This window comes from Ziziphus jujuba, chromosome 6 (assembly GCF_031755915.1).
Source record: "Ziziphus jujuba cultivar Dongzao chromosome 6, ASM3175591v1".
In the NCBI taxonomy this organism is placed as follows: domain Eukaryota; kingdom Viridiplantae; phylum Streptophyta; class Magnoliopsida; order Rosales; family Rhamnaceae; genus Ziziphus; species Ziziphus jujuba.
The window spans coordinates 7,416,383-7,438,810 of NC_083384.1; the positions used below are offsets into that span (position 1 = coordinate 7,416,383).

Here is a 22,428-nt window from a genome sequence, read left to right on the forward strand (position 1 = left end):
GGGGGGGGGGGGGGAGGGACACAGGGGGAATTTCTTTCTTCTTCTTCTTCTTCTTCTCTTTTCTTTTCTTCTCTCCCTGGGGTCCATTAGCCTTCACCATTTTCGGCCAGCCCAGTCCAAATTACCACCCTTTTCCCCCTATTTTGGGTCTTCTGATCCCAAATATGGCCTCCAATTTCCAAAATTCGAAGCAGTTTGTGAGATACGAGGAACTAAATCTCGATCGAATCTTTCCGGCCAAATTCCGGCCACCGCCGATCGAATTGAGCTCAATGGAGGTCGATAATGTGATCCTCATCTCACAAGCTTTCCATAGACATATAATTTGCGTATTTTGGATAACATTTGTGTTAGACCCTCCGGGTACCGAGTATTATTTATCCGAATAAAATATTAATTTATTTGACTGTGTGTGAATTGTGTTCTAGGAGCACGGGTGAGTCGTGGAATTGATCCCATGGAGGATCTTAGGTTAATTGCGTGCTCCAGGTGAGTGACCCACCTTTAAAAATATTTTGGGGTAATTAATTATATTTATGTGGTGTTAAATTGATATCTGGAGTTTGTGCTCATGTGGTGGAATTTAAATATAATCGGGAACAAAATATTATTTTATATATATATATATTTTTCCATTGATGCTAAATGGAATTTTGGGGTCATTAAGAAATTCCCGATTATTATTTTATTGTGATTAAATGGTATTTATTCCTATGAGGCCCTGCCTTCCTTTTTTGCCAAGAGCCCAATGTAAGCTTGAGCGGGCCCTATTCATTAAACAATTAAATTATTAAATAAAAAATTAATATATTTTTTTAAACATTAAAAAATTAATAAAAAAAATTTCTTCCAGATTCTTCCTACTACCCGGCCGGCCGATCTCTGAAGCCTGGTCTTCCTCTTCTCTCTTTCCCTTTCCCTTCCCTGCTCTCTTTTTCGTCTCTCTAGGCTCTGGCAGATCGTAGAAAGAAGCAGATCATAGGTCTTCTTCTTCTTCTTATTCTTCTTCTTCTGCTTCTTGAGACAGAGGCTAGCCGATATTTCCATCCAAGATCTCCACCGACAACCAGCTTTTCGTCTATGTTTCCACCATTGTCCATCAAAAATCCAACACTCCCTGTAACACCCCGTCCCAAAGTACAACGGAAAATTTTCAACTTTGACCGAGGTTGACCGTTGATCGTTGACTTTGACCGTTGACCGTTGACCAAGGGGTTAAAAGTTGACTTTTTGAATCGGATGGAATTCTAGGTTGATCGAGGTATCGTTACAAAGTATGCGTTGTCACGAGTCCATAGACTAGCAGCACGTCGAAAACGGAGCTACGGTTTGAAAGTTATGAGCAAAACAAGTTGTGGTCCAAACTGTCCAAGGGCTGCCGGACTTGACTTTTTATTCATGCAAAGTCGAGCTTTAACTCATGTATGGTTGTGAAGTACTCGTCGATACAGGTCTGTAGACTAGTAGCACATCTGATTTGGACATGTGGTTTGAAAGTTATGGACATGCGAAGTTTTCCGAATACCGTAATATTTTACTATTTTTGAATCGGTGAACAGTGAAACACCACGTTTCGCGATCTCAGCCGTTCCTGTGAGTGCACAGTGGCACTCACGTGGTTGGCCATCGTCCTGCCACCGGAGGGCCACACGCGCCACCCCACTGCCTCCGCCTCCTCAATTCCGACCGACCACCCAAATCTCACGGCCAACCGGCCGATAATGCGCCACGATCAGAGCATTTTCCGGGGACGGCCATGTTTCCCCTCCACCACCTGCCACCGCCGTTTGACCCATTTTCAGGCCACACGCGCCAGCCACCCCTCACCACCTCCTCATTTCCGGCCAGCCCACCAAATTTCATGGCTACTAGACCTCCGATGCGCCGGGATCGGAGTATTTTCCAACGAGGGGCGGAAAATTTTTAAACCCAGATCTCTTCGCCGTCCAGACTCCATTTGCCTCACCGCCGGTCCCGTTGGAACCCTCTCCCCTCGATCTACAAAATCCCCAAAAAGCTCGGCCACCAGCCACCGGAAGCGCCACCGGCGGTGACGGTTTCCTGTGGGATTCAGCGGCTCACCGGCATATCCAGTTTCGGCAAGTACCCAATTGCACCACCGATCCCTCCCCACTAATTTCGAGCCCCTGAACCTAGATCTGGTGTCCTTTTCCTCCAATTCGCGACAATTTGGGAGAATTGAGGCTCGAAACCCGAGAGCTTTCCGGCGAGATTCCGGCCACCATCGGTCCGATCTCCGAGAAGTAAGACCAGATTCGTAATCCTCGTCACTCAAGCTTCGATTCAGTATATTTCTCGTCAATTTTGGTTAACGTTTGTGTTAGTCCCCCTGGGTACCGGGTATTATTTACCCGAATAAAATATTATTTTATTTGAAATGTGTAATATTGTTGTTCTAGGAGCACGTGTACGTCGTGGAATTGATCCCATGGAGGATCTTGGATTAATTGCATGCTCCAGGTGAGTGACCCACCTTTAAAATTATTTTGGGATGTTAATATATATATATATATATATATTGTGTTAATTGGTTATTTGAAAAATATGTTTGATGTGTTGAATAATTAGTAAATTTATATTTGGAATTTTGATGCCAAAATTGAATGGAATTAAATATTTGTTCATTATAAAATATTTTGGTTTTAAGGAATTTGAGATTTTGGCAATTATTATCAAATTTCATTGTTGGAATATTTCATAATTAAATATTTGATAATTATGTTTTATGTATTTGATATTTAAAGGAATTGTGATTTTAATATTAATTGATTTATTGTAGAAGTTATTTGTGAATTTATTTTGATTAATAAAAAACATTTATATAAATTTATGCATTTTGGAAATTATTTTATGGTACTGAGGATTTGTGGAATTCAATTATATATGAAATTTCTATGGTTTTAATATTATTTTTGGGCACGATTTGATTTTAAATATTTTAAGGAAATATTGGTTTAAGTTTGGTGGTTTCAAATTGTATAATTATGCCTTGGAATATTATTTGATTGATTTTATGATTTGGGAAAAAAATTATTTATATCTTATTGATAGATTTGAAATTGATTGAATTGAGAGTTGATGGATTTAAAATTTATGGTATTTATGCGATGAATTTTATGACGATGATTTATAAAAGAATTGTGGAAAATTCACGGGTTTAATTGAATGGAATAAACCCGGTGGTATTTGTAAGATTTTGGAGATTTAAAATAAATATGTGGATTTTATGATTTTTAGATGCACCATACACGTACTGGTGTTCTGTGTATATGGATGTGATTAGTGCGCACATGGATATGATTAGCGCGCAGGTGGGTGTGAGTAGCGTGCAGGTGATTTATGGGGTTGTCCTGTGATTGCCATCGGATGAAGGTAGGCCACCATTCTATGGCTGGGACGCCTGTTTGCAGCGGCATGGTGGGACACCACGCGACCGTATGCCGGTTTCTCTCTTTAACCTCCTGTCTGGAGGTAGCTCAGGACGCTGGGTACTGTTAGTGCCACTGGTATATAGTGGGTGCATCAAGTGATTTTCAGAACACGGATTTCAAAATAAATATTTTGAAATTGTATTTAAATTAAGAAGATATTTAATGTTGTTTTTATTATTTATTTCAAATGGAGGACTTAATTTGATTTAATTTTTCCTTTGCTTAATTATTCAATAAATTGATTTATTTTAATTATTTAATTATTTCATGAATTGTTTCAATGTGAGTTTCATTAATATTTTGGTATTAATTGTTATGACCTGCAGTAATTATTTAGTAATTGTTACTAGTTATTTTTATTTCTATTTGTTTCATTATAAATTTTGGATCCTGGAATTTTCGTGTTTTATTGGAAAATTACTGACTAATTGTTTTCCTTGGTTTTCGGGGCATACAAATAACGGATTTTGTGCAAATGTTTTAAAAGGGGAACTTTTCCAATCGAGTGAATCGTGAGGGTTTTGAAAGGAAATATTATTTTCAATTAATTATTAATTATCTATTTACTTATTTATTCTTAATTAAACAACTGTACTATAATTATCGTTGCTTCATAATTGTACAGTAGATAGGGTCACTCACTGAGATGATTAGCATCTCATATTTTTAAATTCCGTTCCCCTAGGTCCAGGTTGGGAGACGTTGATAGTCCGGGGCGAGCCCGACGTCTCAGTTCATTGCCGAAAGTCCAGGAAGCATTTCTTCCCTTTTTCCTCTTCATCTTGTATTGCTTCTTTATCTGACATTGTATTAATTCCACATTTATTTGTATAATGCTCTGTATACTGTATTGGACATTTAGTTATTAATTATGCACTGATTTACTGTTAGTCATTTGGAGTACTGCAAATTTGTGGAATTATATTGTAGTAATGTGGGTGGAATAAGGGGATGTATATAAAATTGTGTTTTCAGTGCAAGAAATTTGTGGTAAGTCCAACCCTTAGGGGAGGTTCTGTCGGATTTTCCATTGGAGGGTCCGATAGGGTTTCCTTGGGATCAGGGCTTATCGAGGGTTCCAGTGAGGAATTTTGGACGGATCCTAACACTCCCATCGATTTTCGACGATTCCAGCGACATTTGTCAACTCCGGCGATATTTCTCTGGCATCCCTGACAGAAACTTCTTCCAACCCCCTTATCGGTGTCGCCGATGTCCGACACACAACATTGTCGCCTATATTTCCACTGTATCGTCGATTTTTACTTCATTAGCTGCAGCTAGATTCTCCGATGCTGTTTTGCTCTCTCCTGTTGTTTCTCCGACTAGTCGTCTACTCACAACACCAAAACCGTCTTCCTGATCAGTTGCCCAAAACGCTGTGTTTCTCACTCTTTATTATGGAGGAGAACAAGGAAGAAGGACTTGGACAGGGCGTTAGCTTTATTAGTCAACTCATAGTGACAAAGACTTTATTAGTCAATAGCGTATCACAACACGTTGACTTTTGCACAAAATTTTCCAAAAAAAATTAATTTATTAATTTATTTGGAATTACTTGGAAAATGCTCTATCATTTTTTATGTTATAACGCTGAAGGAACAATACGAGGATGGAATTAATTCTTTTTGGAGTTAATTCCAAATAAATGATGCGATAACTTTTAAAATACAGCACGAGCTAGGGTGGTCTTTCCAATACCCCCCATGCCATAAAGGTCTATGCTGCGAACACCCATGGAGTCAATGCTTAATAGTCCTTCAACTTCTTCTATACGATTTTCAATTCCAATCAAGCTCCTTTCGACATGATCATAGGTTGATGGGTATTTAGACAATTTCGACAAAACATCTTCAACAATTTTATCAATAAAAACGTATTCAGGCCTAGCAAATTATAAGAAATCGTCAAATAAAATTGTTGTTTGGAAATAGAGGATCGTCGATATAAATATAATTAATTTAGGTGTATATTTAAAAGTAATAAATAAATATATAGATCATTTCACTTTTAAGACTCAATATATTAGTTATATATCCAGATAATTTAAATTTCTTTTCAATATATTATAGTTGCACTTACCGATCAATTAAAAAGGAAATAATGCTATTAATCAGTGATGGACCCAAAAATTTTCTTCAGGAGGGGCACCTTGTTATCATTTAAATTTATGACATAGAGAGATATAAAGATATGCAAAAATAAAAGTTCTGCTATGTTGTAATCCAACTAATTATATTATATACTAACTGTTAATTTTTCAAAAGGTATGTAATTTAATTTTACTAAGAGTATACAAGTAATTAAACTGCCTCCAAGCCATGTAGATGATATATTTAAAACCTAAAAGATGCTTTTGTATTTACCCCAAATTTTAGGATTGTAAATAAAATATTCCCTTTTTACATTAAATTTTTGCAATTTCATGTTCTCTTTAATTAATTAGCTGTGAAAAATTACAACAATAATCCTTTCCATTTAAACCTTTTGATTTTAATTGAAAATATGAGATTTTTTTCTTCAACACTATGTTTGGATTGAGGGAATAGAAAGGGCTTAAAATGAATTTCCTCTAGCTCCCGAAAAGGGGATTAGATTGACAGGATTAAAAGAGTCAATCATCCTAAAATTAAGATTCATAAATAGTCAGTTGTAGCATATCATATCTCAATAGAATTTGTCTACCACATGTACAATCCCATAATGATGGTTTTTTCCAAAATCAAACCTTGTTGTTCAGCATCTTGGACTAGTATGTCTGTGTCATGACCTTTTATTGTGTCTTGATGAAAATCTGTTGTGAATAAAGTGTAAGAGCTGCTTCCTCTGTTTCATCAAGATTATTAGTATATTTGGTATTAATATGAGTAGTTTGTAGGTTATTAATAAAAATCACTGTGCGTTTGGCTTTTTTTGAATGTCCATATATTTTATTAACAACTTGATGAATTAGTTTCAAAATATAAGGCATTCCCTTTATAACAGATTGTTCAAATAGATCCCCCGATCTTTCATCAAATATTCTACAAGGAAATATATAGGAAGGAAAACAGGGGGAATTAGTCCTTTTATTTTAACAAATCTGTTTTCCATCTAAAATTAAGAAAAAATGAAGGGGAAAAAAAAAAGACTTTAATGAACTTTTTATCTTGTTATGTCTTTGCGCTCATCCAATTTTACTTTTTTAAAAACAATAAAAAAAGACCTTTTTTTTCTACATCTAGTAAATAATAATAAAAAAGACCTCTTTTTTAAATTGAAGAAATAAATAAATAATTAAAAAAGAATAATGATGACGACGCTTTGACGTTCATATCAGAATTTCGTTAAAAAAAAAGTTATTTTTAATTATTTGAAAGATTCTTTATCATTGCATTGGACCTCTTACAATAAGAAAAGACTTTTGTTTTTTTTCCTTTTTTTTTTTTCAGCTGAAATGGAAAGAAGACTAAATTGCAAGTTACTCAAAAAAAAAAAAATTTGAATTAACGAAGTTTCGTTTAATTTAGTAACGCATTATAGATTGTTGTTGTTTTTGTTTTGTTTTTTCCTCAATTGTGTGTATGTTTTTCTTTTTATTTTAAATTTATAGTTATTTGAAATATATAAAATTAAAAAAAAATTACAAACAACTTGCTATAAAAATAAATAAAAAATTAAAAAAATAAAAAAAACTAAATACCATAAATAAACAAGCTATACGTTATTAAACGATACATAAATTATGAAGTGGTAAAACATCCATCCTTTTATAATATTATTGAAATTGAAATTCCTTGTAGGTTAACGCGGTTTCTAGGGATTATGACAATGTAAAACGTGTAGGGGATAGATCCACCGCAATATCTTTCGTAATCTTCTAGAGGGTTTGTAGTAGGAACAAGCATTATGTTCAAATGGTAGCCATTTCCAAACTCAAAATCTCCTTGCAGCATTTTTTTTTTTTTACTAGGTTTCCCGTTCACATTTACTTTTAATATAGATACTGGTAGTTCGTCTATGGTGCGGACGGTCCTCATGTGGACCACAGTATTGGTGACGGTTTTTCATAGTATTGGTGACAATTTTTTAAGAAACCGTCGTTAATACTATAAAAAACCGTCACTAATACTGCGGTTCTCATGTGGACCATCCTCACCATAGAATTTCCATAGATACTGGACCCTTCTAATTTGATTGTTTAAGACATAAGTTTTAGATTAAATGACATACAAAACTAAAATTAGATATGTCGGTGGTCCTACAAGATACAAAACCATATATAGCTTTCGGTGAAAAGCTAGCTTATGTGCTTTGATTAGATTTGGGCAGAAAAAGAACCAAGCTTATTTACTTATTTATTTATTTATTTACTGGCCTTTTTCTTTTAGCTAGCTCCTTAATTTCTCTATCCATCTCACTTTTTTTCTTTTGTTTTTTTATTTATCTATTTTGGATATTAATTTCTCTAGCTATCTTCGATCACCACCTTTATTCCATCCATAATAATTATAACAAGTGGTAAAGCACAAGTTTTAATTAATTTCAAACAATTTGGCAAACCTTCTCCCCTATTAGTTTCTTTTAACATGCACTATCGGTCCATCACTATATTTACTATATGAATATATCCCTATGTCTTTCTTGTTTTTAAATAATAATATATAAAATTTATACATGATATAATATGCGGCCTAGCTAGAACTCATCATTATGTGTATCACATATATAATTTTTAAATGGAAAGTTTTTAAGAAAACCTGAAACCAATCAACCAATTAAAAATGTAATAGAAAGTAAATAAATGTATAAAAAGAAATATGCAACCACGGCAGAAGCATAACCCCCAGGCAAAAACTAGAACAAAAATATAAGTGGCCTTTGTCATTAGTTAATTTGATTATATCAGAAAGCATTAAGAAGTAATGTTTCTTTTCCCAACTCCATCAATATATATAGCCAAACATAAAAATGACAAAAGCAGCACAATTTTGTACTTGTTGAAAATCTTGAGGTAAAATAACTATCAGGACCCATCTAAAATTCCTCACCGGAACCCTAGACAAGTCCTGATCCCAGGGAAACTCTACCAAACATTTCAATGGAAAATCCAGCAGAACCTCCCCTAAGGGCTGGACTTACCACAAATTTCCTGCACTAAAAACACACTTCTATAAACACCACCTTATTCCTCCCATCTTACTACAATTTGTTTCCACAAATTTACAGCACTCCAAAATAATAATAGGGAATTAATGCAGTATTTAATAAAATGTGTCCAATACAGTATACAAAGCATTATACAAATAAATATGAAATTAATACAATGTCAGATAAAGAAGCAATACAAGATGAAGAGGAAAAAGGGAGGAAATGCTTCTTAGACTTTCGGCAATGAACTGAGACGTCGGGCTCGCTCCGAACGATCAACGTCTCCCAATCCTTGTACCTAGGGGAATGGAATTTAGAAGTATGAGATGCTAATCATCTCAGTGAGCGACCCTATCTACTGTACAATTATAAAACAACGATAATTATAGTATATTTGGTTAATTAAGAATAAATAAGTAAGTAAATAATAATTAATTGAAAATAATATTTTTTCTCAAAACCCTCACCATTCACTCCATTGGAAAGGTTCCCCTTTTAAAATATTTTCGCAAAACCCAATGTTTTATGCCCCAAAAATGAAGGAATACTTAATTTAAAAAATAATTAAATAATCCAAATATGAATAAAATGTAATGAAATATAATAAAATAAATTTAGAATACTTGCATTAAAGGAGTATAACATAAAAGAGAAATTCAATACATAATTCATAAAATTTGATTCAATGAATCAAAATAAACGTGTCAAAAATATAATTTAAATAATTACAAACAATCATATAAAATAAGTGGTAGAAAAATACTATAATATTCATTTTGAAATATTCAACCAATCTATATAATATTTTTATGGCAAGATGAATTTTAAAAATATTAATTTATAATAAGTGACATAAAATATGAATAAATACATTTTAGAAAATACTAATTGGAAATAGGTAATAAAACAATTTAAATACATTTAATACAAATACGACTTTAAAACTTTAGGATTTGAAATTTATTTCTGAGAAATAATACTTGACGCACCACACTATATACCAATGATGTCCTATGACACCCAGCGTCCCGAGCACCATTTGGAGGGAGGTTAAAGAGAGAAACTTGCATACGGTCGCTTCGGCATCCCGACAGCTTCGCTGCTTAAACCGTCAACCCGGCCATGGAGGGGGGCGGCTAATGGCCAATATCAAACTTGCCTGCCCTCGGTCCGATGGCAACTCACGGGAAACATTATAACTTGCGCGCTCATCCATATATACAGTATAGAACACAAATATTGTATGAGTGCGTCTAAAATAAATAACCAAATTTATTATTAAAATATGCAATTTTTTCCAAAATTCACCGTGGGAATTATACTATTTTTCAAACTCACATTCCCACATTTTTCTTTAATCCTCATCATAAATCCATCACTTTAAAATCCATCAAGTTCAAATCCATCAATTTGAATATACAAATTTTTCATTGGCATAAGGTCAAGCCATTAATATTTCAATGCATAAATATTTTTAAAACATAATAATTTAAATCCATATTTTTCTCAAATTCTCAAAATCAATTTAAATCAGTAATATGAAAACCATATAAATTCCATATATAATTAATTCATATAATTATGCACAATAATTGAATAATAACCATAGCAATAACTAAAATAAATCAAAACCACAATTTCTTTAAATTCCCAAATATTTTCTTTTGGCACCAAAACATATATTAAAAACATTATAAGTTGGCAATACAATTCTAGATAGAAATTCTCATAATATTGAACACATAATCATATGTTTGAATTATTCAATTATGAAATATTCCAACAAATTAATTTAATAATTAATAATTTCAATTTCAATTTCATAAAATTCTTTAGATCAAAATATTTCTTAATATATAAATATTTTGTTTCACTCAATTGAGCATCAAATTTCCAAATATAAATCTACTAAATATTTATCACATAGAATATCAATTTCTAATATTCAATTAATACAAAATATTCACAAATTTTATTCCCGAAATTAATTTGAAAGTGGGTCACTCACCTTGAGCATGCAATTAATCCAAGATCCTCCATGGGATCAATTCCACGATACACACGTGCTCCTAAAACAACAATATTACACAACTCAAATAAATTAATATTTTATTCAGGTAAATAATACCCGGTACCCAGGGGAACTAACACAAACGTTAACCAAAATTTACGAGTAATATACCGAATCGAAGCTTGTGGAACGAGGATCGCATTACCGACCTCCATTGACCCCAATTCCGCCGGTGGTGGTTGGAATTTGCCCGGGAAGCACCGGCCGAACTTCACCTCCTCATAACTCGTAAACCACTTCGAATTTAAATAATTGGAGACCATATTTGAACTCAGAGGACCCAAAATAGAGGGAAAAGGGTGGAAGATCGGACTGGGTTAGCCGAAAACGGCCAGAATCGTCAGAAAACTCAAACTCACCGCCGCCGACTTCACCGGCCCAATCCGGGCGCTTCCGGTGGCATTTGGCCGGGAAATTTGGAGGGTGGCATCATTGGGGAATGGGCTCCTTCCTTGGCCGGCGCATGTGGCCCTCCGGTGGCCGGAATTTGAGAAACGGCAAGGACCCGAGAGGAGGAAAAAGAAAAGGAAAAGAAAGAAGAAGAAGAAAGGTTTGGGGGGGCTAGGGTGTTTTTCCCACATGGGGGAAGGGAAAAAAAAAAAAAGAAAAGAAAAGAAAAAGAAAGGAAAAGAAAATAAAAGAAAATAATTAAATAATATTATTGTATAAAATAATAATAAAATATTATGGTATTTAATCATGGTTGGCATGTGGCATCTCACCGTTGTGACACATGGCATCCTTTATTAAGTCACACGTGACACACTGTTCACATATTTAAAAATAATATTAAAATAATACTGTATTTGAAAAACTTTACAGGTTCATAACTCTCAAACCACATGTCCAAATCGGACATACCACTAGTCTATGAACTCGTATCAATGAGTACTTCACAACCATGCATGATTCAAAGCTCAACTTTGCATGAACAAAAAGTCAATGCGGGCACCCCTTGGACAGTTTGGACCTCAACTTGTTTTGCTCATAACTTTCAATCTATAGTTCTGTTTTCGACGTGCTACTAGTCTATGAACTCGTGACAATGTGTACTTTTTAATGGTACCTTGGTCAATGTGAAATTCCATCAGGAACAAAAAGTCAACATTTGATCCTTTCTCGGTCAACGACGGTCAAACCCAGTCAACCTTGGTCAAATTTTAGAAATTCCGATGTACTTCGAGACAGGGTGTTACAGGAGCCATCAATTTGATTGGTCTCTGATGAAGTTTTTCTTTGCATTTCGCACAACCTGATCGATCACACAAGCAAAACAAAATCATAACAATGTTCTGATAAAGCTTTACCACCAGAAACAAAGAAAGAGACTAGCTTGACAAGTGCATGACTAACAGGCTTGCTTGTATTCTCTTTTGGGTTCCAGCATACTATTCTTCAACTTAAAAGCATTATACAACTAGAGACATAGTCAGTGTTATATAGTTCAATATTTTTTTTTAAATTAGAATTACCATTCTACTTTTGAAAGAAACCACAATCTTAAAAAACAGACTTTTCATTCACTAAAGAGTAGAATTTATGACATCAAAAAACAAAGTGCATTTTAGAATAACTTATTCTGAGAAGAAAAAAATGACAGTAGTTTATTCAATGAAGAGAGTTTAGTCCTCCTATTTATATTCAATATTTCAAACTCTATTTGACAAGTATATGGAGGGTTAATACATAGCCATTTCTTTTTCCATACTAGAGTTAGAAATTAAATGGAACAGAGATATCAACAACTTAATGTACATTAACAAATAATGCCAATTTGTTAATTTGCAGGGACAAAGGCTTCATCAATGGATTATTCTCAACATTTCTTAAATTTTGCTGCTAGTAGGAAAAGGAGAGTGCACACCAAAGGATGGTGGTCCAAATGAGAAGTTCAAATTAAACTTGGCCGAAAGCAACAACAAGGAATGCACCACAATTTAGAAATTTGTCGGATACAAATTATATGCAAAATATATTCAACAAAACAAAACTACAATGAAAACAGTCAACATTAAGAAAACTATATGGATTGAGAAGTTGAGCAATGACACTATATATCTGTAAACTTCTTATTCTTTTCACATCACTATTAAGGGGTCTCGAAAACTGTTTTTAATTTATGTATATAAATTTATAAAATCAACATTGTGGTCTTGTTAAAAAAGAAATTCGGTATACATATTATACATCCAGGATGGCTGTGTAGCCATTTTTTTTTTTTTGGGTCTTTTTTACCTAATTGGTCAAAACTTTTTCAATTTTTGGGTTTGGCACTATTTGCAGCTCTTCCAATTAATGCACTTTTCCATTCTTCTACACTTTTGGAGCGAAGTGAAGAACCCAAGACTGCAAGATATAATGGATTTCCATCTGCATAATCAGCCACACTTTGTGATAAAGCTTCATATCCTTCAAGATCACAATTATTATTTTTAAAATATCTCGAGAAAAAAATTATTTTTTAATTTATTTGGAAACTGCTTTTCTTGTTGCATTGACCTTCTAAGAAATAAAAAAGAAAGACTTTTTTTTTTCACTCTCTCTTCTTCTTTTTCTTTTCCTTTTTTTTTTTTTTTGTTTTTTGCAAAGAAAAAAAAAGAACTTAATTGCATGTTAATCAAAAAAATAATTCATGTGCTTTTCTATTTATTTGTAGGTTCTTTAATTTGCTTAGTTAGTATTTGTTAAAATTTGTTTGAGCACTTAATTAATTAAGAGAAAAAAAATTAAATACATGACACCAAATTAATAATAATTTTAAATGGTTTTCAATTTGTTATTTATGATTTTTTTTTCTTCAGGTTTTATGACTACTTGATATTCATAACAAAGTTTAACCATAATTAACTAACATAACTAATATTTGAAGTGAACAAATCACAAAAAAATCAAAAACACAACAAGTTACCAAACTATACATAAATTATAAGGTAAAATTCAACCTTCTCTAATGCTATTTATTTATATTTAAGAGCTGGCTATGGAATCAAAATTAAAATTGAAATTGCTCGTAAGTTAATGCGGCTTGTACTTTATAAGAAAGTACAATTGTAGATGCAGAGCTCATATGAAGTCCCACATCAGTTGAAAAGGAGAACGAAACACTCCTTATAAGTGGGTGTTGATACCTTTCCCTTTCGAGACCTTTTAAAACTTTGAGGGCTGGATTGTAAGAGAATTTCGCAGGCTCAAAGAGGACAATATCGCATGTGGGTGATCTGGGCTATTATAATTCAGGCATATACAGATTGGCAAAAATATCTTATTTTTTAAAGGTTGATGTCATTTCCAATTTAACCTAAAATTATCCTTAGAACTATGTTTTTTGTATTATATAGGGGTTGGTGGAATTTGAGGTTAAAGAAGGAAAAGATTCAAGTTTTTTATTTGCATTGTCAAAATTTGTGAAAATGAAAGGATAAAGAAGAAAAGAAAAGGAAATGAAAGAGTTAAGATATGTATATTTTAATGAGTATTGCTTTCCATTCAAATTTGATAGGAAAGAAAGAAAAAAAAGTTTAATAAAGCTGTTTATTATTTCAAAATCAACCTTATTTGTTAATAAATAATTGATTGAGATATTTTATATGTGAGATATTTTTGTAAAAAACTTCAATTGCATTAATTATATTTTTCCTTTTCCTTTTATTTTCATTAAACAACAATTATTATCAATATTTTAATTCTTTCATTTCCTTTACATTTACTTACTCATCCAAACAATAATTGTTAACAAAAATTTTCTTTTCCTTTTCTTTCCTTTATTTTCCTCGTTAAGCTTATCCTATTTTTTTCTTCTCTCTCTTCAATCCAAACATGATATCGATAAAATAAGGATTGCATTAAGCCAAAAGAGCCTTCAAATGGAGGAATACAAACACAGACTCATCCCATGGCCTCTATATTGGCTATATTTAAAAATATGTCATTTAGGAGAGTTTTCACGTTCGAAACATCCACCACCGAGTGTCTGTTTGTCAAAAAGGCATTCTAATGGATGGTCCAGCTGGCTCAAAGCTTCAAACCTGTGAAGGATTTGAAGAGCGTCATGCGGTGGCTCCATCCTGCTCGCCTCCCGAAAAAGCCCTGTCAATATCTTTAGTTTCAGTTTCATGAGAACAGTCTGCAAGAACATAGAACATATATGCGAATTAATAAGCCCAGAAAATGATTCTACCAATGCTGTCACCATCCACCATAGCCACATCCGATTGGCAATCTTTATAGGCAGAACCAAAATTGGTCAAAACCGTAATATAGCTTTGGTGAAAAACAACAGGAGCCATCAATTCGTTTATTCTGTGATTCTATGCAAAACAGAAATTTTGCATTTCCATACCCTTTTGAGTAAAAGAAGAGCCATCAATGTGTTTGGTCTGCTGAAGTTTTTTTCTCTGCATTTCACATAATATGTTTCGATCGCCCACAGCGAGCATAACAAAATCATAACAATATACTCATAAAGCTTTTACCACAAGAAAGAGAGCAGCTTGATAAGAGCATCACTAACAAGGTTGCTCTTTTTAATTCATGAAATTCAAAACTAATTCTTCGTTGGGTTCCAAGCATATTATGAAATTCAAAACTAATTCTTCTTTGGGTTCCAAGCATATTATTCTTCTTCTCGAAAACATTATACAAATAAGTATTAGTTAGTGACAATTCAATACTGTTTGTTAATTTAAAACTACCATTCTACAATCTTAAAAAGCAGACTTTTCAAATGCTAGAGAATAGAATTTATGACTTCTAAGACAGAGTACATTTAGAATAACTAATTCAGAGAAGAAAAAAGGGGCAGTAGTTTATACATATAGCTTTTTGTTTTTCACGCTAAAAGTTATTCAAGGCCGAAAATTTTATATTTTAAGATAATCTGATTGCTACAGCAGAAAAACACATCATCTATTAAATTTCCTATAATTTTGTCTAGTATAAAAATCCTAACATCTCAAAAGTTCAATGCATTTAATGAATGTCCAACCATCAGCAAATTAATGTAGATTAAAAAGTACTGTCAATTTGTTACTTTGCATGGACAAAGGCTTGGTCTACGGATTATCCTCAAAATACGCTAATTTAATTTGCTGCTAGTAGTAAAAGGAGTGCGTATAGAATGGAGAGTAATGGTCCTCTTGAGAAGTATGAAAGTTGGCTGAAAGTAACAGCAAAAAAGCACCAGATACGACCCTTTGGTTTATGTATGTGGTTTAAGGCTCCAAAAAAAGTGTTTGGAAAAAGTTGGAAAAGATGGATTTTGGGGCCTGACCAGTGACCAAGCGTGGTGGTTCGGGTGCTTGTCCTTTTGTGTTTATGCTGGACTTCAAGGCTTCCGATATTTCTTTAATAACAATTTGTCTTTCTTATATATATGCACCTCTTTCTCCTATTTCTATATGTACTATTGGCCCATGAAGTATAATGTACTATGAATTTAATCATATATTACGTTTTTCTCCTTTTTCATTTAAACAAAATTCAGAAAAAACAAAAAAAACTTTCATGTATATATATATAATATTTAAATATGATATAAATATACGATCAAGAAATCATCAATATTTGGATCACATATATAACTTTTTAATAAAAAGATTTTAAAAACCTGAAAAAATTATTTTCTCAACCAATAATTAAAAATGTATAATTTTTATTTTTTTTAATAATGCAGCCTGATATGCATCGTAATAAAGTCGTAAAAATGTAATAGGAAAAATATAATAATAATGAAAAAACAAATGAAAGACTGTTAAGCAAAATTATATTGAATTGTGAAGTTGAGCAATGACACTATATATATCTATATCTGTAAACTTCTTATTCTTTCTAGCAGCCTTCTTCACATCGCTTAAGAGTCCGGAAGATTGTTTGTAGTTTATGTATATAAATTTATAAAATCAACATTGTAATCTTTCTAATAAAGTAATTCGGTATTTTTTTTCTTTTTTTATTATCATGTCCATTCAATTCTATTCCATATTTTATCAAACATAATACATAAAACCAAGAAAATTAACTTATGTTATATTTGTATTCTATATGGTATGTGCTCCTAACAACCAGAAAAAACCCTTTGACATACACAGATGTTTTGAGAGATTTTATTCAGCAAGATAACAAAGATGCTCAACTAGATATAGATATGTTAAACCATATAGAACGCATCATATATAAGTAATTCGGAAATATCATCGGTATATATACATTTTTATTTGTCTAATATTCTCACTAGTCAATCAATGCTAACAATAAGGCTTCGTACCAAGAAAAACAAAAGTGCAAAAAAAGCAATAATAATATGGAATTCGTACTGATATATGCCACGTAAGGACGATCATGGTACAAAAAAATAAGGCTATTAAATATAAATAGTATGAACAATTTTCCTTTCTTTTCAATTAATTACGTCTTGTTTGTGTAGATTGAAAAGATAGTGTTAATTGATAAAGAGAATAATGTAAAAATAATTTACCTAATCATTTCATTGGGCATTGTTTGTCATGGAATTGATGTGAGGATCATGTGAGAAATCAACATTGTCTTGGTATCCATTGGGTTGACCACAACATTCACCAAAGTGTCTTTTACTTTTACTTGCATCTCACTTATTTTAACAATTCCAACCCAAACTTTTTGATCTCCCAATTGATGATCCCTTTTCCCTGTATAAACACACGGCAAGAAGCATTGGTAATATTGCTACAAACAGAGGACCACTCTGTCCCAAACATATCTATCAAATTGATCTTCTCGTGACTTATGAAGACGTGATCTGGATAAATTGTATCGGGACCTTCCATTAATGGTTTCCGATAATCATAAAGACGGTCATCATTGTTCATGTTGGTTTTGAAATTGAATTCAAAATGGAAGATAGCATCCATCCAAGACTTATTGAAAACAACGCAACAAACAAATTTGAAGCAGGGATCATTACTATGAAACCAATTAGGAGGAAACCGGATGTGGATTGAGTTCCCACCATCAGTTTGATGGCTGAACCACTCTGGGATTTCATTTCCTGGATACACCGCTTCAAGATGTAGAATATCCTGTACAGCATAGACGACAAATTAATCAAGTCACTGAAAAAACCATCCACTTTGTATATTATTAGAGCATATATATATAATATATAAAGTATTAACAAACCTGAGCAAAAGAAATGGTACGGCGTAAACGACCAGCAATTATGTTGTTCCGTGTGTGCTCATCCAATTTTAGACAATTTTCAAACCTACAACCACCCCATATCCTTCCAATTAATTCATAGTGGGGATCCCTCCAACTTGATATTGTCTCCAGGGATGTACAATTTTTTGCATATAAACATACTAAACGGGGTGGAAGCTCTGGTATTGATTTCAATCTCGTACAACCATTTAAACTCAAAATTCGAATATATGAGCTTAAACAATCCGAGACTTCTGGAAGCTTTTCCAGGTTTGGGCAATAATTAAGAAACAGACTTACAGGATGTCTCATCTTCCAAATGCTTTCTGGTAGAGTTTTAATTGGTGTCCAACTCAAATTTAAATCACCTGTACCCATCGAAATATTTTGTACATCTTCCAGATTTCTGCAAGACATCAAATCTAATCTGTAGGGATTCAAGAGACCAAATGATGAGGGCAATACTTTTATTGCTGTCCACGACAATCTTAAATCCACTATATTCAATGGAAGATTTTCTATGCCATCTTTCAGATTCTTACAGCCACTCAAATCTAAATATTCAAGATCTACAAGACACCCAATTGATGAGGGCAACACTTCTATTGCTGTTCCACCCAATCTTAACTTCCTTATATTCATCGGAAGATTTTCTATGCCATCTTTCAGACTAATGCAATCAGTCAAGTCTAGTAGCTGAAGCTTATCCAGATTCTTAAAACATGAAGGAACTTGAGCCAAACTTTTACAACTTCGAAGATATATACTTTCAATATTTATAGCCCTACACAAATTTGGTATTTGAATAAGGTGCTCAGAATAACTAAGATCGATTTTCTTTAACTTCCCAATGGGCTGTCACAAACCAAAAAACAAAAACATACTTTAATAATTAAACTAGATCTGGTGAGATGCATAATTCGGGGTTATACATCCCACTGTGTGTATCCATATTTTATTAAACTCAGAATATTGTGACTTAGTCATAATTATATATATATATATATATATTGATTAAGGCTAAGGATAGTATACCTGATCTTCATTCCAAGGTAGCTCCACAAGTTGGCTCTCACGCATAACAAGTTCTACAAGATTCTTAGGACTAAAATTTGATGGCAAATATTTTGAAGGGTATAAATCCCATTGAAAATATCTTAGCTCATTAGAAAGATACTCAATACCTTCAAAAGGAAGAATCATTTTATTGTAAGGAGCCCATCCTGATTTCTCTGAGACTATGCTTTTAAAGGCAAATCTATCATCAAAATGCATTCTAAGAAATCGAAGATGGTACATTTTTGAGAATGCTGTAGGCATCACTTTTACATCTTTTTGAAGTTCAGACTGATTCAATAATATGCCTTCAATTGTAGAGCTTCCCTGAAAATCAAACCGATGTGATAGATTAATTATAACGATACAATATATAAAGGGAAATGTATTAACTAGTATATATACACAAATAAATGTATTAATTGATTTTCATTTACCGTATTTCTTTCCAATACATGGCAAACATCCTTAGTCTTCCATAGTCTACCACGTTTACCAGGTTCTTTGTTTTCATCACAAACAATCGCCTTGCCCATCTGTCGTACTAAAGCATGCATGTACAACTTTCTTTGACATTTGATAACTAAGCACTTATCAATGAGAATGCTTATTCCTATCGTTGCATCAAAATGCTCACTACGATGTAGTATGTTTTCTCCATATTCTCTATCAGTTCCATCATCAAAGAAGCATGCAATGTCAAGAAATATATCCTGGATGCCTTTGTCGCTTAATCCATCATAACTTATTTTCAACACTTTTTGAATGTCCTGGTGAGGATCTATTTGCAGCTTACCCAATGCACTTTCCCATTTTTTCTTGCTTTTGGAGTGAAGGGAAGAGCCCAAGACTTTAAGAGCTAATGGATTGCCATCCGCATAATTTGCCACTTTTTCTGGTAAATTTTCATAATTCGTTGCAAGATCAGAATTTTGTCCACAAGCATGCAAGCTAAAGAGTTGAAGGGCTTCAAAGTGATTTAACTTCTTAACCTCATAAATTTTATCAGCCACTAACCTAAGCAACTGCACATCTCTAGTAGTGACAATGATTCTACTTCCATCAGCAAACTGGTCAAAACCTTCAATTAAATATTGTAATGTGGATATTGCATCCACATCATCTAAAACGACAAGGACCTTTTTACGATGGAATCTGTCTTGAATAAAGATTGATACTACAAATGGGGTGTCCATGTTTAGAATAGCTTCATCCTTTAACAACATGGAAAGAAGATTCTTTCTTAAATGATTTATTCCATATCTTTCGAATTCTCCTCTAACATCCTTAAGAAAGCAATAACCTTCAAAATGAGAATATGAAAATCTTTGATAAATAACACTAGCCAAGGTGGTTTTACCAATTCCTCCCATGCCCCAAATACCTATGATGCGGACACCCATTAAGCCAATGGATAACAATGATTCAATTTCCTTGATACGTTCGGTCATCCCAACGAGGCTGCCCTTGAAATGATCATTTGTTAATTGATATTTACGCAATTTTAATAAAACGTCTTCCACAATTTTTTGAATTAGCATGTAGTCCGGCCTAACAAATGAATAAATCAAACACATATTGTGAGAAATAGGGCCCAACAATGTATTATTTTTCAATACACCTCTTCATATTTAAGCCTATTAAGATTGAAAAGAAATTAGACTTGCACATGCTAAATAATGCACATAACAATTCCACCAACCCAAACAATAATAAATCTAACACATACAAACACAAACACAAATACAAATATAAATTAGGGCATCACACAAATACAAATATAAATTAGGGCACCAAGGATTCAACAGAAAGCTTCTTGCCCACCAAGGCTATCATATCATGTTAAATTACCACTGATCCACTTATAATAAACATATCCAATAATATATCAAACTTATTTTTCAATCATTTTCTTCCGATTAATAAAAGAATGTTGTTATTAAAACTGTTTTCACTTTTTGTTAAAATGTATAAAATAGAAAATATCAACCTCTAGAAGGTTTGACCTAAATACATTAGAACTTCAAAGTTTAAGAAATCATCACCAACACCATTTGAAAAATCATCATTTAACACCCGGAAATTAAACAGTAAACAGTAGTAATCTCTTTAGCAAATATGTGATTATTTGTTGTGTATATATTATAAAATTGATAAGATAGAAAGTTACCTTCCTTTCGTTGAATTATAACCTCTGATACCAGCCACTTCCTTGAGAGAATTGCTCCACCGGTGCACCTTATAGATACTGTCCTTAAAACGTTGTTCATGTCTAGCGAATGCTTCAGCATAACTCTGCTCCTGTTTCCGTACGGTGGATGGTTCAATGCCATAAAAAATGGGTATTATAACATCATTTCCACCTCTCTTGCATTCGATTATGCGGACCACTTCATCCAAACACCATGTGGAAGATGCAAAGTCTTTGGAGAAAACTATTATGCAAATCTTAGATTCCCTAATCGCCTCCATGATTTCAGAAATTCTATGGCCGCTTTCAAGGTTTTCATCATCCTTGTATGTGTTGATATGCTTTTGACACAGAGCATTATAAAGATGTCCAGTAAAACCATCGCGGGTATCCTCACCCCTGAAACTGAGAAATACATCATATTTTTCTTGAGAAGAAGAAGAAGAAGAAGCCATGTATAACCTGCAAATATGAATCCACGAGCAAAACTAATTATAAATAGACTACAAATTGAATGGAAACTTGATCTTGAGCCTCTGTTACCCATACCTTTGTCCTCCAACGACGTGGCTCTCTCCTATTGGTTTTTTTATAAATTATTATTTTTTTCCCACAGATCATCTACCTAAAACACCAAACCGTCTTCCAGATCGGTTGCCCAAAACGCTGTGTGTCTCACTCTGTAGCATGGAGGAGAACAGGGGAAAAAGGACTTGGAAGCAGTGTCGCGTTAAGTCTATTTGTCAATATGTGATAGGAAATATTCCATCTAGATTTTTTAAAATTTATACTAATTTTAATTTAGTTTTTTAAATTTTAAAAATTATAATTATGTGATGCAAATAATTTTTTTTTTTTAAATATGAATGAAATAATTAAAAAATAAAAATTATTTGAAAAAAAAGGAGTGGATAACATTTTTAAAACTATAAAAATTAAATTATGTTTAAAATAATTTTTAAAAAGTAAATAAAAATAACTTTAAAAAGACTTTATTAGACAATGACCTATCACCTAACTTTGACGGGTTACGTCAGCGTTTCCCACTTGGAAAATGCTTTATCATCGCATTGACTATCATGACACTTTTAACTTTTACATTAATTTCATTAATAAAAAAAAAGAAAAAAAGTTTATTTTCAATTATTCGAAAGATTCTTTATCATTCACTGCACATTCCAACTAGCATAAACAAGACTTTTTTTTTTTCTTTTTCTTTTTCTTTTTCTTTATCCACCTAAATGAAAAGAAGACTAAATTGCAAGTTAATCAAAAAATATATTAACAACCTGTCGTTTAATTTGGTAACACATTAGGTTTTTGTTTCTTTATGTTTTTCTACTTAATTAATTATT

General features: G+C 32.9%; 1 protein-coding gene across 7 annotated transcripts; it reads right to left on the bottom strand.

Annotated features, from left to right (window-relative positions):
• Nucleotides 1-14,473: 14,473 nt before the first annotated feature.
• LOC112489416 (TMV resistance protein N-like) lies at nucleotides 14,474-21,812 on the bottom strand. 7 transcript variants are annotated; one of them, XM_048464482.2, is made up of 8 exons: nucleotides 21,623-21,812; nucleotides 21,053-21,535; nucleotides 19,320-20,433; nucleotides 18,862-19,209; nucleotides 17,806-18,681; nucleotides 17,591-17,705; nucleotides 17,126-17,315; nucleotides 14,474-14,739 (listed from the first exon to the last, which is right to left on the bottom strand). In XM_048464482.2, exons 2-7 carry the CDS (start codon nucleotides 21,526-21,528, stop codon nucleotides 17,152-17,154), a joined length of 3,093 nt encoding a protein of 1,030 aa, XP_048320439.2. In that variant the 5' UTR covers nucleotides 21,529-21,535; nucleotides 21,623-21,812; the 3' UTR covers nucleotides 14,474-14,739; nucleotides 17,126-17,151. The 7 variants fall into 7 exon arrangements, 6 of the variants coding, with proteins under 6 accessions (XP_048320439.2, XP_048320442.2, XP_048320441.2 ...); XM_048464485.2 differs by having other exon boundaries at nucleotides 14,474-14,776; XM_048464484.2 differs by having other exon boundaries at nucleotides 14,474-15,047.
• Between the last annotated feature and the right edge of the window lie 616 nt (nucleotides 21,813-22,428).

What these genes read in the sequence shown, in the direction of transcription:
- LOC112489416 (XM_048464480.2), bottom strand. Translation starts at nt 21,528, where the DNA reads ATGGCTTCTTCTTCTTCTTCTTCTCAAGAAAAATATGATGTATTTCTC. An exon ending in TACCTTGGAATGAAGATCAG is followed by an intron (nt 18,682 to 18,861) that starts GTATACTATCCT and finishes GGTTTGTGACAG; the next exon opens with CCCATTGGGAAGTTAAAGAA. An exon ending in GTACCATTTCTTTTGCTCAG is followed by an intron (nt 17,706 to 17,805) that starts GTTTGTTAATAC and finishes TATGCTGTACAG; the next exon opens with GATATTCTACATCTTGAAGC.